At 38.6% G+C, this 16,867-nt stretch overlaps 1 protein-coding gene across 1 annotated transcript; it reads left to right on the top strand.

Moving 5' to 3' along the window:
* Positions 1–6,321: 6,321 nt before the first annotated feature.
* Positions 6,322–16,551, top strand: CA3 (carbonic anhydrase 3). Its single transcript, XM_055286675.2, has 7 exons — positions 6,322–6,406; positions 7,171–7,368; positions 9,521–9,639; positions 11,538–11,630; positions 12,675–12,737; positions 13,666–13,821; positions 15,560–16,551. The coding sequence occupies exons 1-7, from the start codon at positions 6,373–6,375 to the stop codon at positions 15,677–15,679; spliced, it is 783 nt and encodes a 260-aa protein (XP_055142650.1). The 5' UTR covers positions 6,322–6,372; the 3' UTR covers positions 15,680–16,551.
* The last annotated feature ends 316 nt before the right edge of the window (positions 16,552–16,867 follow it).

Consider the following 16,867-nt stretch of genomic DNA (forward strand, 5'->3'; position numbering starts at 1 on the left):
ATTTTTCTGCACTGTTATTTGGAAATTTGATGAAAGGCAATCTCTAATGTCTGGTAATGTCTGTAAGATGTTATGATCTTCAGTTCACCAGGTTTCGCTTTGCAAAATGGCACTTGCAATTTTTTAAATGATGCTTTATTTTTTAAATGACGTAATTTTAAAAAATCGTGCTTCCTGCATGAAAACTTCCCAGATCTTAAGTATTTATTTAATTAAACTTGTAAAATGAGAATAATAAATGCAAAATGTTAGTTTTCAAGTGCTTGACATGTATTTCTTCATTTAGTGCTAAAAACCAAGTGAAGTATCCAGGACAATTGTTATTGTGAGAAGTTAGCCAACCAGTCTAGGGTAACAATACTTTAAAGGAAGCTCCAGATGTAAAATTGAAGTTTTTTTTGTAGTTTATTTGTTTGTTTTGTTTTGTTTTCCTAGCTGCTATAGACATGAGGTAGATGCTTGATTTTTTCCAAGGAAGGAAAATAATTTATATTACAGTGAAAATAGAACCCTGCCACCTCCACCCTCCAAATATGACTCAATGCAACTCCAACAGTGGCTTGGCCTTGCATTAGTATGGCTGCAGGGAGCCAAGGAAAGCAGGCTGAAGACAACAACTTTTCATATTGAGTTGTTTGAGTTCCTTATATATTCTGGATATTAGTTCTTTGGCAGATGCATAGTGTATAAACATTTTCTCCCATTCTGTAGGTTGTCTCTTTATTGATTATTTATTTTGCTGTCTAGAAGCTTTTTAGTTTAATTAAGTCTCATTTGTTTATTTTTGTTTTTGTTGCATTTGCTTTTGAGGTCTTAACCATAAATTCTTTACGTAGGCCAATCTCCTAAAGAGTTTTTCCTAGGTTTTCTTCTAGGATTTTTATAGTTTCAGGTCTTAGATATAAGTCTTTTAATTCATCTCAAGTAAATTTTTGTATATAGTGAGAGATAGGGTCTAGAAAAACAACCCCATTAAAAAGTGAGCAAAGAACATGAGCAGACATTTGTCAGAAGAAAATACACAAGTGGCTAACAAACACAAAAAAAGTTCAACGTCACCAATCATTAGAGAAATGCAAATTAAAACAACAGTAAGATACTGTCTCACACACATGGACACAGGGAGGCGAACATCACACACTGGGGCCTACCAGGGAGTGGGGAGAAAGTGGAAGGAGAGCATTAGGACAAATAGCTGATGCATGCGGGGCTTAAAACCTAGATGACAGGTTGATAGGTGCAGCAAACCACCATGGCACATGTATACTTATGTAACAAACCTGCATGTTCAGCACATGTATCCCAGAACTTAAAGTAAAATAAAAAACAAAAAAGAAAGATACTGTTTCACACCAGTAAGAATGGCTACTACTAGAAAGTCAAAAAACAGATGTTAGTGAGGTTATGGAGAAAAGGGAATGCTTATACATTGCTGGTGGGTATGTAAATTAGTACAACCTCTATGGAAAATAATTTAGACATTTCTCAAAGAACTAAAACCAGAATTATGATTGGACCCAGCAATACCTGCCACTAGGTATATACCCAAAGGAAAAAAAAATGTTACATCAAAAAGACACCTGCATTTGTATGTTTATTGCAGCACTATTTACATTAGCAAAGACATGGAATGAACCCAGGTGTCCACCAATGGTGGATTTGATGAAGAAAACGTGGCATATATATATATCATGGAATACTATGCAGTCACAAAAAAAATGAAATCATATCTTTCAGAGCAACATGGATGGAGCTGAAGGCGATTATCCTGAATGAAATAACCCAGAAACAGAAAATCAAATGCCACATGTTCTCACTTATAAGTGGGAACTAAACAATGGGTACACATGGACATACAGAGGAAAACAATAGGTAATGGGGACTCCAAAAGAGGGGAGGGTGAGAGGAGCAGTGAGGGTTGAAAAATTACCTATTGGGCACTGTGTTCATTAGACAGGTGATGCATATACTAGAAGCCCAAACTTCACCACTACATAATATATTCATGTAGCAAATCTGCATATGTACCCTCTGAATCTATGAGAAATTTTATAAAGGGTGCATATTTTAAAAAGACAATAACTTTTTCCACATAAAATATTACATAAATACTCACTACCTACACAGTCTGAATAACTATAGGTATAAACAGCTGAAATTTGTCAGGTATAAATGAAAGAAAGGACAACTGAGCCAAAGGGAATAATGTGTGAGAAGGCACAGAGGCGGGAAAGAATAAAGTGTGCTATGGGAAGGGTAAAGGATGCTCTGCAGCTGAAGCAGAAGGTGGGCAAATTTGGGAAGAAAGGCTGGGATAAGGCTGAAAAGTAAGTAGCCTACGAGGCTTCTGAAAACTCCTGCATGCCATTTAGAGGAGTTTGAATTTCACTTTAAAAAACTTGTTATTCAAATAATATGCCAAAGGAGTTTTAAGCTTTGTCAGAATTATATGATTTTTATTGTTTAGATTCTATTAGCTTCCATTAATTATGTTAGATGAATGCATTTTGTGCATAACTGGTCACATATGGTTGAAAAGGTTTACTTTGACTCCCACTATGGGAAGAGTAAACGGTGATTAGATTATACAGCTCAAACAGCTGAAGAAAAGGGTGAATGCTGTGAGCATTAATTTTTATCCTACATAAGCAAGGTGTGTCCTTCATTTAAGTGATGTCTGCAGGTTAGCACCTATGCTTTATGACATGCAAAGAGGCACTGTTTATGGCCAACAAGAAACAAGGATTATTTAGGGTAGCTGGTTGCCCAGAGAGAAATTAGATGAAATGAATAAGGCCAGAGAAGGGCACTAACTTTGCTGAGTGCTAACTACATTGGCCTAGTCAGTTGCCTTACATATAGCATCTCGTTTAAGCCTCATGAGAACCCTGAAGGGGCGTTATTTTCTCCATTTTAAAGATGAGGTGACTGAGGTCAAAGAAAAATTTAAGCAAATGGCCACCTAAATGCTTCTGAAATGTCAAAGCAAAATTTCACTTGTTATTTCTATAAGCAAATGCCATCAAGTTATTGAAAACTAAACTTGAGCATTTAAATTTGATCCTAAAAAAATCATAAAGTTTAAGGAACTTTCCTCCATTTAAGGTGTTATTACTATATTTTAAGAGAAGAATTTGTTTTTGAAAGAAAATAGTTTGCATTTGCTGACCCTGATGATGAAATCTTGCTGCACAGATTTGGGAGGACTTCGTCTTTGGATTCATGCTCCTACTCTCAAATAAAGTGACTACCTTAGGTTGATACATTCCAGTGAGGGAGACCAGCTGGGACAAGGCCCAGGCTGCTCTCCTACAAATTTGCCATGAACAGGAGCCAAACTCTAAGACCTGATTCAAGTGGGCCAGCTGTCACTGGTGACACACTCAGGGGCTGGGCCTATCATGTTCTTATACAACCTAGTGAGTCAAGCTTTGGAAAATAACATTGTCAGGGAGGAACGTAAAAGTTACGTTATTTGTGACAGTTCAGTAGATTAACCAACAATTTTAATTTTTGTCAGCCATTTTCACCTTTCTATGCCAGAACTTGTTTTATAAAAATGAAAATGTAAGAGAAAGTGCATGCCTCTATAATATTTAAAATATCTAGGCAAAATTTTGCAGTTACTCCTTTGTGGGCAATTTCTCCCTCTCTATTTATTTATTTATTTTTTTGTAGTGCAATAGAAATGCCAAATGGTAACTTGTAGAAGATTTGAGTTAGTTATATTACCTGATAGCTTGCAAAACAAAATGCCAAGTCATGAGTAAAACATAGTTAAATTTTATATCCTTAGCTCTTTTAAGTTTATAACGTTAACGTACAATCCTAGATGAAACTTCTGTATTGGACACTATTTCCCCACCAATAACTTTTGTTTATTTAAATATTTTCCTCTCTCTTACTCTCTCTTTCTCTATATGTGTACAGTCATTTCCTACAAATTGCCCAGTATATCAACTTTTCAATAATAGCACTGTAAGAAATGCTGCCAATATGCTAGGAGATAATTTGTAGTTAATCATTGCTCACTCTTTTTTTTTCTGGCATTATTTATCTCAGTGTATACCTAACAGTTTTCTCTTTCAAGTGAACTCCAGAAATCTCAAAGTCTCGAACACACAGTTTAGAATTATCTGTTTGTTGACAGAGAATTTTGAAATGTATAGGCAAACATGCTGGAGTAAATCAACTAAGATGCAGATAGTAAATCTGCCGATGAGGTTTTTGAAAAATGTATTTGCAGAAAAATTTAGATAAAATTTCTGAAAAACTTATTATGGCCTAAAATTACATGATTTAATATAAATTGTCTTGAAATTCCAATTTCTATTATCTTCTTATGAGAAAGTATAATGAAATACAAATCATCATTTTAAAGGCCACACATCTAAGGCTATTAAATATTTCACTTTGAAAAGTTTACCTAGCATTTATTTGAAATTATGTGCTCTTGTGCAGGTTTAAAATTAATCATAAATAGCACTTAAAAAAAAACAGTATCCGTCTATGCATAAATAATAACAACATGATGAATTTCTAGATCGTTCGTGGTATAAATGTTATTAAGTGTCTTCTCTGTATGACTACTATATCAAATAACATGAAATTTAGTTGCCAATCTTCTAACCACTCATACCAGAAAAAGAATCTTGTAATGATTGAGTGGATTGGTTTACTCATACAAATAATTATACATTTTATAAGAACTATAAAACATCTCCATTAACCACTGCAGTCTTTCTGATCAAACGGTGACAGACAGGAGCTCAGAGTTTAAGGGCATTTGTTTACTATGTTTGCTCGGATTTTCCGAACTGCCTTAGTTCCTGATTCCACACTGCTATTGTGTGGATCAAATAATCCCTTGTCACAAAAATACCCTGGGGAATGACTCCCCTGGCGTCCAGGTTATGAGTGTGGTCAGTCATTCCACATGCCTTAGGGATGAGCTATCTTTGCCATGACGAGCGATTTCCTTTTCGAGTTTTGTAATCCCCAAATACTAAATACTATTATCAATAAAAGTTAATTAAGGAAATGTATATTGAAATATTGTTCAAGATAGCACTGAAATTAGGTTTATCTTTCCTCACTGTCTTAAAAAATTATTACTGAATTAAAACAGGAGAAATTTTACAATATACTCTTAAAATTGTAAATATCTACTACTGATTTCTTTGATATGAACCATAACCAGACATTTAAAAATGTACTTTTGTCATGTAGACACACTAGATATGCCACTTTTATTCTCCTTTGCATGGTTCAATGTATAAGAAAACAACTTAGGAGGGGGAGAAAAAAATTAAAAGCCATTCTGTAAATCTTTCCCTCTTTCTTTTCTTGCAATCTCTCATTGTATCTTGGAGAGCAAGACCACAGGTTTTAAGAAACATGACTCATTTTATGTTAGTGGCCTTCCAATACTTCAGAATATTCTTGATTTTTCATGAACAGAGGTACAGCGCAGGGAGTGTGGCTAAATCAGTCCCAGTCTCCAGCTCCGCGTGAACCTGGGATCCAGACATCTCCTGGATGCCGGGCGCTCTCTGAGATCCAGCCCTCGGCTTCCTGCAAACCAAAAGGATCCGCTAGGTTGGGAAATGCCGCCTGGTGCGATTCCAGAGAGGGCCACCTCTTTAAGGATAACGGACTTGGAGGGCCTCTTCACCCTCCCACCCTGCTCCGGACTCTTTCTTCCCATCCTTTGCTCCTAGGATTTTACATGTTGCCTGCAAAGGGAGTCAAACTTAGGGGGCAGGCAAACAAACGAGTTCTTTCCAGCCTCCGTAACCAGATCGCTAGAGCGAAATAAACTCGCAGAAGTGTCCAGAGATCGTAGCCAGACCGCCAGCCTGCGCTTGAAGCAACTTTTAAGTGAGGCTGCAAGAGCTGCCGGGATGTAGATTTTAGTTCATCGCCAAGCACAACTACGACACCCTGTCCCTGCCCCCACCCCATCCCCAAGAATGCATGCAGAAGGAGAAAGGACGAGGTGAGGGCTGCCTGCATTTCTAGAAGCACGTCGGCGCCGATTAGAAAGCCCTGCAGTTTTGAGAGAGAAGAAGAGGAGATGGAGGGGCCAGGAGCCACGACTCCCGGGAGAGCGCAGGGAGGGGCGTGGGTGCCCCTTCGCTCACCTCCGCCCCCGTCACCTCGACAGCTGTCCCGCTCTTGGAATTCGTTGGCTTCCTCTACCCGGCCTTCCAAATACCACCCCAATCTAGTTTAGCCCCCCGCCCCACCCTCGCTGACCTAATAAGGCCATGCAGCGTGCGGGGGAGCTCCATAAAAGCGCGGGCTCGCGGAGACTCTGCACCACGCAGGGGAAGAGAAAGCAGGAGCCGTCCAGCGCGGAGGAAGGCGACCATGGCCAAGGAATGGGGCTACGCCAGTCACAACGGTGAGTGCAGGCAGCCGCGACCCGGCCAGGAAGGGATGCCAGTCCAGGAGAGCCCTGCCATTGCACAGAAATGGGCAACTTTAGAGACTGCAGTGGAAAATGTAGGAGAAGGATAAGACCTAACATTTACTGAGGCTTTTCAACTGCCAAATGCTGCTGCTGCTTTTTTTCCTTCATCTCATTTAGTTCTCCCTAGTATGGAGTTTTTATTTCCCTTGGAGAAAACTGAAGTTCAGAGAAGTCGGATCACTTGCCTAAGATCCCATTGCCTCTGAGATCAGACAGCCCGAGGTCAGGTGTGACTGGCCCTTATTCTGTTACACTGGACAAGCACCTAACCTGAGCTTAGTGCTGGTGTGAGAATCTCTGCCCTGCCTAAGCTTCTCCCTAATCCAAGGCAAAGGAATATGGGTGTGCTCTGAAACCCGCAACATAATGCTCAAATGTGGGGGTCAATATTATTTTATTCCAACTGTATGATGGAAAGTGGCATTGGTTAAAAAAAACGTGATAAAGTTTATCTCAAAAATAAGCCTTTGAGCAAGCAGAGTGAACACACTGAGTTAAATAGTCTCCATGTGTGCTATTCACAAAACTTCCAACAGGCCTGAAATGAATGCTAAGTCTCTTATTGCCCAGTCTGAAACCTAAGACCTTTTTGAAATCACTGTATAGCCTCTCTGTATTTTGCTGGTTTAGTCAATTAGAAAGAGGCCTTGGGTTGTGCCACCAAATAAATACGTCCCCTCGACTTTATTTCCTAGGTCCTGACCACTGGCATGAACTTTTCCCAAATGCCAAGGGGGAAAACCAGTCGCCCATTGAGCTGCATACTAAAGACATCAGGCATGACCCTTCTCTGCAGCCATGGTCAGTGTCTTATGATGGCGGCTCTGCCAAGACCATCCTGAATAACGGGAAGACCTGCCGAGTTGTATTTGATGATACTTATGATAGGTCAAGTAAGTACGACAATGAGGTAGAATCACATGGATGTTTTCAATGTCCATGTTGACAAAATATGGTGTATAACACAGTACCAGAATTAATGGGGAGAGGGAGCACTTTATCTCTTAAAATGGAGATGACATTTGACTTTGCTTTAGTCATGAATAATTATATTTATGCATTAAAGAGGAATGTCTCACCCTCCAAACTTGGTCTCTGTGGAAACGGCCCCATGTCCAAGCTAAAAGTTGGCAATGCATTCCTGAAATGGAACATGATAGGACAGAGATGACAATAAACTCAAATAAGTATTCTTCAGACTCCGATGGCCTATACCTGAGGGTTCTTGTGCTTCTTGTTCATGGTCTGGAGAGCCAGGCTTCCACTCTCAATTGCGTAGATTCCATTCTACAAAGCCAGATATACAATAGAAACCCTAAACAGGCACTTTCTTCCCCTGGTGCCTGGGAGGTGACCAATCTAGGGGAGAGAATAGGGCCATTGAAGGTGACTTTCCTTCAAACCTTTCAGTGGGGTTCATCCGATTAATCATTTTGGTGAGTATTTTTGAAATATCTGACAATTTCTTCTTGAGTAGTAGTTGTGTGTGAGACAGCAACTGAAAAATACATGTTTAGAAAAAACAAATCTCTTTATTTCACCTACACTAGTAAGCAAATCAGTAAAATAAAAGAAGGCTAGTCAGAAATACTTTATTTCACTATAAATGAGGTAAGAAAGAATCTTCCTTTAATATTTTGGTGCTTGATGTATAGCAAAATAATTCCTTATAGCCCTATTTCTAATGAAGTTATATTTATTGATATACATAAATGAACATTCTTAATGATGTTGTAATGAAGAATGATATTCATCATTCCTACCTACTAGGAGGTTCCAAGTTACAGAAATTTAAATTTTCTTAAGCAGTGGTTTTGTATTGCTATTGTGTCTTTTTTTCCCCTTCTCCTTATATATCAAGTACCATTTTGAAAGCAACATAACAAAATTAAACATATCTATTAGGTTGAACCATATGAAAATGCCATTTTTGTGAGCAAAAATAGTTGAATATTGTCAATTTCATATAGTTTATTCTAATAAATTGGACTCACATGTCATAATAACTGTTCTGAGTGGTTGGACAGGAAAAATGCAATGAATTGAACCACTCCATTTCTACATGAACAAACTCATATAGGCCTAGCCTCATTGTTTCAGGTCTACGTTTATGGCTTTCCCTGGGCCACTTAGTGTGGGCAACCTCTTCTAAAATAGCTATGCTCTGCATTCTATTTTGATCTAGCTTATATTGCCAAATCTTGATCTTAGGGTTTCTGCATAGTTTCCAATATACTTTGGAAGACATTTGAACCTCTAAATCACTCTGCAATGGGTTGAGATGTTTATCAACAAGCCCAAATTAATGCTGCTGAGAATTATCTAGTTTAATCATCCACATTGACTGGTTTTCTGCGAAATTTCTGAATTTTCCATTTCATCTCATTTGAATAGACACAGTCTAAATTAGACATAGATGAAAGTTCTTGCTCGTTGTCTTAAAGAAAAGTGTAGTTGGAAGCAACACGTGGAGAAGGAGTTCACATTTGCTCAGTGATCATCGTGCAGGCACTATGGTGAGCACCTTAAGGTGCTTAATCTCAGTTAATCTTCACAGCAGCTCTGAAAGTTTGGTATTATTATCACCTTCTTAGAGATGTGAAAGTGGGTTCAGAGAAGTTTAGCAACTTGCCTGAGATCACAGAACTAGCAAGGGGTGAAGCCAGCATTGGAAACCTACATCCACCTGGTTCTCAACTGTCCAGTTCTTGCCACTGCACCACACTACTGACCTGTTCTTTGGATGTATGCATCCTCATTGTCCATCTGTTGTTTTAATTTTACTTTCCTAAATGTTAAAATGATGTTTCAATAATAATGAAACAAGCAAACAAAATAAGAAAGACAGAAAAGAACAATCATTTATCTTGACATATCCCCAGACTTCATTTTGTGAGGAGTCCAGTGTCCTGGGAGTGGCACCATCCACCCAGCAAACTGACCACATTTTGTCCATTATGCCTTGGCTCTAAGAGCACTTGATTAAAGTTGAGCTCTGTAAAAGAAGCATGAATTCACTGTTGACCAAGCTTATCTGAATCACAGTGCTGAGAGGGGGTCCTCTCCCTGGACCCTACCGACTTCGCCAGTTTCATCTTCACTGGGGCTCTTCAGATGATCATGGCTCTGAGCACATCGTGGATGGAGTCAAGTATGCAGCGGAGGTAGGAGGAACCGCCGTAATCCATTCTCGGTCTCATACATTGAAAATTGCAAAATTAAAAATAAGAACCAGAGCAACAAAGCATCGTCCACTGCTTTTGTTTCAAGTCTATAGTTATGAAAAGTGCTGTACTAGTTTTAGCTAAACTGAAGCTGCCAAACATTCTAGGCTAGACAGGTAAAAGGGTATAGGTAAGTTGGTATCAAACATGAAGATTTCCAAGGTTACGTTAAGAAACTGGGGCAAGTGCAGTGGCTCACACCTGTAATCTCAACACTTTGGGAGGCTGAGGCAGGTAGATCGCTTGAGCCCAGAAGTTCGAGACCAGCTGGGCAATATGGTGAAACCCTGTCTCTACAAAAAATACAAAAATTAGCCTGGCATGGTGGCATGCACCTGTGGTCCCAGCTACTCAGGAGGCTGAGGTGGGAAGATCACTTGAGCCTGGGAGGTCGAGGCTGCAGTGAGCCGTGATTTCGCCATTTCACTCCAGCCTGAGCAACAGAGTAAGACCCTGTCTAGAAAAAAAAAAACCCTAAAAGTTAGAAATTGGATAGCTGCTTAATAAGAAAGCCCAGGGTCCTCAATGGAACTGGAAAAAGGATAGCTAATACTTATTAAATGCTTACGTGTATTGACTCATTAGATCCTCTTAGCTACCTTATGAGACAGGTTACAGATGAGGAAACAGAAGGCATAGAAAAGACACATAATAAAGTCACACGGCTGGTGAGTGCTAGTGCTCTACCTGATACAGACTGGCTTCAGAGTTCATCATCTTATCCAGTGCCCTATGCTGCCTATTTTATAAGAATATAGTGCTCTAAAAATAGCATTTAGAAATTCTGAATAATGCTTATCTTCCAATCTCTTAATGAACCGTGTGCATATATATATGTGTGTATATATCTATATATACACATGCACACATATTTACACACACATAGAGATGTGTGTACACACATAGAGATGTGTGTACACACATAGAGATGTGTGTACACACATAGAGATGTGTGTACACACATACCATTTAATCTGAGCACATACTACTCTCTGTCCTCAGTTAACCCATTAAAGAAAAGCATGAATTGTAACTCAGATCAACCCATCAAATTACAAGGGTTTAAGACAGGCCTCTGACATGTTCTCTTTATAAAGCCAAACCAGTAAGTGATGGCAATTGCCTTGGAGGTGAGGACCAATTCATTTTTCCTGCTTTACTCTTTTCCAAAGATAGGCTCTGGTTAACATAGGGGCTGTGACAGAAGCCCAGAAACACACTATGAACATGTTCTTAAGCAGAATCATTAGGCACCTTAGTTCTTGGTTAAATTAAACTCTGGGAAGCCGAAAGTACTTCACTGTGATCTTTCTGTTTCTTTACAGCCAATCTAGAGAGCCGTGGCAAGATAAATTAAGTATTGAGAATGCCTTCTAGACATCTTCCCCAACCAAATGGGGGAAGTTGAGTATATTTCTTACAGATGCAGGCAAGGCTTTCAGTTTGACCTTTGCACATGGGATTATTTCATACTTTTGGTCTTGAATAAAAGATTTTTTAACTGCTGCAAATGATTGTATCCTCTTGCCATTCTCTGTAACTCAGCATAGAAAGTTTGATTAACCTAACTGGTGCCCATGTTCTAAATTAAGATCAGGTTGCCACCAGGTTTCAGAGCTCTGGTTAATAAAAGGAGATAAATCAATAATTTTATATGCTTTTTATTTGAGCCACTAGAAATGTTAAAATATTACATGCTACTCTTTCAAATTTTCTCAGCTTTTATGAGAGTGCTCAGCAACCTTAGCCTGTACAATGATTGGGTTTATTGTGGATAATGTTGTATTTATTTCCATATTCCAGGAATTTACCTGCTAATCTATCTTCTATGGTTTCAGCTTCATTTGGTTCACTGGAACCCGAAGTATAACAGTTTTAAAGAAGCCCTGAAGCAGCGCGATGGGATCGCTGTGATTGGCATTTTTCTGAAGGTAAAGTAAAAATTGACTATATATTTTCTTCCAAAATGTATTTCCCTACCAATGTTTAGCATAGTTTGAGTTTCATTTCCTCATTTTTACCTTCCTCCTTCTATATGCATTTTATTATTCATTCAACTAATCAAGATATTTCTGCTAAGATCAGCTCAAAATGTCTTGCTTTTCTCTAAAGGTGTATCTTTTACCACACTCCAGGACCCCTAGCACTTCTAAATTTTCCCCAGATGTGGGATGTGTGTGTGTGTGTGTGTGTAGGTGTTGGGGACAGAGCCTTAGAGTGAGCTTATTACAGTGGTGGTAATAAGGTGGTAAGGGTAAAGGTGGCATATATTTATTTTCCTTTCTCACTGTTCAACTTCAATTGCACTGGAAACCAGAAAAGTCAGTGTTGGGAACCATATGATTCCAAGTCCCTGGCTGGACATCCCCTCGGCTTGAGGTGGTCACCATTCACATGATCCCAGGCTAAGATAGCACATGGAAAGTGTGTGTTGTTGAGCCAGCCTTGCTTTAAAGAGGACTTAGTGTCATTAACACATGAGGTTAGTGGTAACATAATCTAGATTTCAAGCCAGAGGTGAAAATCTGGCTTCTTTCTCTTTGAATGACATAATTTGTTTTAGGTTCTTAATTCATTGGGTCATTTTTGTTGCCTGAACACAGCACAGCAGGAGGTGGAGTAGGTCTGAGAAGAAAGACAATGAGTTTAGTTTGGGATACATAGGGTCCATTTTGGTTCTAAATCTGTTTTTTAGAAAAGTGGAATGACTTTGCAGAGAAGGTCAAAGACACAGAACTAGATCAACGTGTAATTTTGTGGTCCTGTACTTCAGAGGCCTGGAGTCCAAATTTAGATCAGAAAATATATACTCTAAAATCTTGAGGAAAAATAAACTTATGTTTTTGCTTAGTACGAGATATTCTGGCAGATTTATAAACACTAATTGCAGATGGATGGATCAAAATCAGCTTTGAAGACAATCCTAAACTATGGAGAAGTAAAAGAACTATACTTGGATTTCTATTTTCTTACAGATAGGACGTGAGAAGGGCGAGTTCCAGATTTTCCTTGATGCATTGGACAAGATTAAGACAAAGGTAAACAAAAATCATTTTCCCTCCTAAAACATAAAGCAGATTATGCAGATTTTCTTTACATATTTTCAAGTATTTCTTTCACCTAAAATCTGTTACTAATTTTGATGGATATGCTAAGCATACATATAAAAATAAATGCTATTATATTTGTATGGCATACAGTTTTTAGAGCAATTTCACATATATCAGTTTTTTTAATGGTCATAGTCATCCTGTCAGATATCAGATAATCACTTTCTCAAGGGAGTAAGTGAGAGTCAGAGAAGTTGAGTGGTCACCGCATCCTCACCCAACACACACACACACACACACACACACACACACACACACACACACACTGCATATATGCATGCATACCATCACGGAGCTACTAAATGTCAGCCAGTGCTGGTCTTTTGAGTCTTAGTGATGAGCTTTCTGGGAAGCACTTATAAATTTAAAATCTTCACAATAGACTCATGTAAGTAACAGAAACATTTTAACTGTTTTTTTTTGTGACCATTCTAATCAAATATTATTGAGTTTTATTAACAGAGAAAGTAAGTATTCCAAATAGATCACTCAATAAAAATGCAAGCTTGACATTTTTTGGTATCATCAAAAACAAAACATTAACTTATATGAAATAATTCAATTACACTTGAGATACCAGTTTCTCCTTTTTCTTGAGTGATAGAATTATAGTTCTACTCACAGTTAAAACAATAAGGAACACAGTATGACAGTGATTGTGTCAGATCAAGTAATAATGTGCAAACCAGCTTCCCTGCTTCGATCTTTATTTCTGAAAGGCTTATACTTTGTTTAAAAGTTCTATTTTCTCTATTGCATTTGAAATCCATTCTCACAAATAAAGTGGTGATGGCATTGGGGTAGGCGGGCATGTGCATGCACGCACTCACTGCACCTGCAACCTGCTCTTACCCAGGGCAAGGAGACGCCCTTCACAAAGTTTGACCCATCCTGCCTGTTCCCGGCATGCCGGGACTACTGGACCTACCAGGGCTCATTCACCACGCCGCCCTGCGAGGAGTGCATTGTGTGGCTGCTGCTGAAGGAGCCCATGACCGTGAGCTCTGACCAGGTGAGCAGCCTTGTGAACATGTGGGCTTATGTTGCTGTCTGCCTATGTAAGATACAGATGCTAAATCAAAAATACATAGCTACTAACTGGATACTCACTGAACAGCTCTATGGCTAGCGATTTCATGGTCTGCCCTGGTTAATTACAACCAGCCTGTTCAGCTTTCTAAAACTTGGCCCCCAAAGGGTACCAGGATAAATGCAACTCATTTAAAAGTAGTTTTGATACCGAACATGACTGAGTTTATGCTCTATAAACACATTAAAGGGTTTAGATTGATATGAGTCTTTGTTAATTTGGATGTTGCCAAATACTGAGCACTGGTAAGGAGACGGGATGATAAATACAGACCTGGAGAAGAGAATGGTGCTAATGGAAAGGATTTAACAACTTTAACAATTTTGTATATTATATATTATTTCCGCAGTTTTACAGATACATAATTCAAGGCCCAAAAGTTCAGTAATTTGTCCATGATCACACAGCCAAGTGCAGGATTCTAATCCCACCTCCAAACTGTTTCCAGTACTTTTTGGCATCTCTTCTCAAGGTTCCCTTCTTACTGTTCGATCTAAAGAGTGTCCTAGTAACATTCATTAAAGACACTATCAAGGAAAAGCTGTGTAGGAGAAAATAAGTGGGCAAGAACATGCAGAAAAACAGATTGAAGCAAGTAAACAACACAGGGACTGACAACCTAGAGCATGCATGTACTCTAATAGTAGAATCGGTTTCCCAGTGTGTGTCTCTTGCATAAGGCAACAGCTTTCATATTTATGTCAGTTGTAAAAATGTCAAGTTTATAAAGACATTTTTATTAAAAGATCAGATATAACAACCTGGTTCAGTGATATAACTATTTTGAAAGAATGAAATTTTTTCCAGGAGAAATCTAAAAATATTTTAATATAGAATCATAGTGCTATTAATGAGAATTTCTTATTTTCTTATCCTTTAAGAAAGAAAAGTCAATTTAAAATTGAAAATGTAGCATGAGTTTGATTTCTTTTTGCTCTTAAAATAATTGACTCCATAAACTTATACAATAAAGGTCTATTACATTTTATTTACATTGATATGTGGATGTGGTCATCCACTCCAACAAAGTATATAGTTCGTACTGACCCCTCAAATAAAAAATAAATATTTCCGATTCAAGAGGAAAAGGCTGTGACCAGAGGGCATAGCGATCCTGTATAGAATGAAGAAAAGGGCTTTACAAATAAAGAAAAAATGTGTGTCACTCTAGAGCTGCTAGCTAAATAGCTCTGGACCGGACACTGGGGACAGGTTGTGTGGTTTGCTTGTCATGTTTAAAACACCAGTATTGGCCAGGCACGGTGGCTTATGCCTGTAATCCCAGTACTTTGGGGGTCCGAGGTGGGTGGATGACCTGAGGTCAGGAGTTTGAGACCAGCCTGGCCAACACGGTGAAACCCCATCTCTACTAAAAATACAAAAAATTAGCTGGGCAAGGTGGCGAACACCTGTAATCCCAGCTATTCGGGAGGCTGAGGCAGGAGAATCACTTGAGTTCTGCGAGGTGGAGGTTGCAGTGAGCCAAGATCACACCACTGCACTCCAGCCTGGCTACAGAGTGAGACTCCGTCACAAAAACAAAACAAAACAAAAAAAACCAACAACAAAAAAAACCCCACCAGTATTGACACCTTTTTGTCACATAGTGTGTCCAGTTGATCCGAATGTCTTGTTAACACTCTGCCCCTGCCCTTTGCAGATGGCCAAGCTGCGGAGCCTCCTCTCCAGTGCTGAAAACGAGCCCCCAGTGCCCCTTGTGGGCAACTGGCGACCTCCACAGCCTATCAATAACAGGGTGGTGAGAGCTTCCTTCAAATGAGGCTGCTGGATCTTGCCCTCTTCAGAAAAGGAAACCTGCCATTGGAGAGTTTGGTTCCTTGCCTCCTTCTGGTGCTCCTTACCCCAAGTCTATTTCATTTTTCCACACTGAGCAATGAAATGTGAGAGATGTGGTCACCAAGAAACCAAAGTTACTTTTGACAAGATCTAATATGAAAGCATAGATTTCACATTTGATCTCTGTAATAATCATCTTTCCTATAAAAGTAGCATTTTTAGTAAAGTTTCAAAGAGGAAGAAACAGAGATGGAAGAGTAAATATATTTTAAAAATGGCTAGCTATTGGGCACCAGTTTTTCTGTTATCTAAAATTTCACAGAACTTCATTGTTTTTATTTTTATATTATGAGTTGTCCATCTTAAAGAAATATGAGTAATTCTACATGTAGTAGAGGTGTATGAAGATCATATAACAATTAAACATAAGCCAGAAATTAAAATGACTATGGACAGCAAGAATTGAGCTAATAATATGTTTTAACTCTTAACACCAGCAAGACGTCAGTCATTTATTGAAGTTTTAGCTACTAAGATTACTTGGTTTTGATTACCAGTGAAAAGAAAACACAATACAGTCAGGAGTTTTCAAATTTTTGATTCAGTATTTGAATTTCTTCTTCATAAATGTAGTTGAATTTATCCTAGTATTTTTCTTTACCTGAAGGAGGGACATTTATTTTTAATTTCACTACATTTTTCTTTGCATGATTATTAAAATAAAAACTGCCTCTGTTGTCTTTCTCACTGGAGGCCGGAATGAATGATCACTAGAACACAAAAGAGTGAATGATGACACTTGAAGTCAAAGCAGTTGTACTGATCACCAGAACCAATAAAGACATGAATGGAAAATGTTGAGTGTTGTGTTTTTTTAAATGGAAAGGCATCATAAGTGACAAAAATGGAGTTTAACGAAGAGCAACAAACTTTGTAAGTTTGTTTTTATAGCTGAAGGATGGCACTAAGGGCTGAAATTCTGAGTTTGGATGCTACATTCCTCAAGGAGGGCCAGAAAAAAAAAATAAAAAAGCAATTAGTGAGGGCCTTCTGAGGAAGCTGCAGACCAGAAGAGGAATGTATGACCATATATCTGATAGTGGGAAATACTTTCCAGAGGCCTCAAAATTGGTTTAGGATTCTGGGGTTCAGACTAGTGCAATGGGTTTTA

The sequence above is a fragment of the Symphalangus syndactylus genome, chromosome 7 (assembly GCF_028878055.3).
Source record: "Symphalangus syndactylus isolate Jambi chromosome 7, NHGRI_mSymSyn1-v2.1_pri, whole genome shotgun sequence".
Classification (NCBI taxonomy): domain Eukaryota; kingdom Metazoa; phylum Chordata; class Mammalia; order Primates; family Hylobatidae; genus Symphalangus; species Symphalangus syndactylus.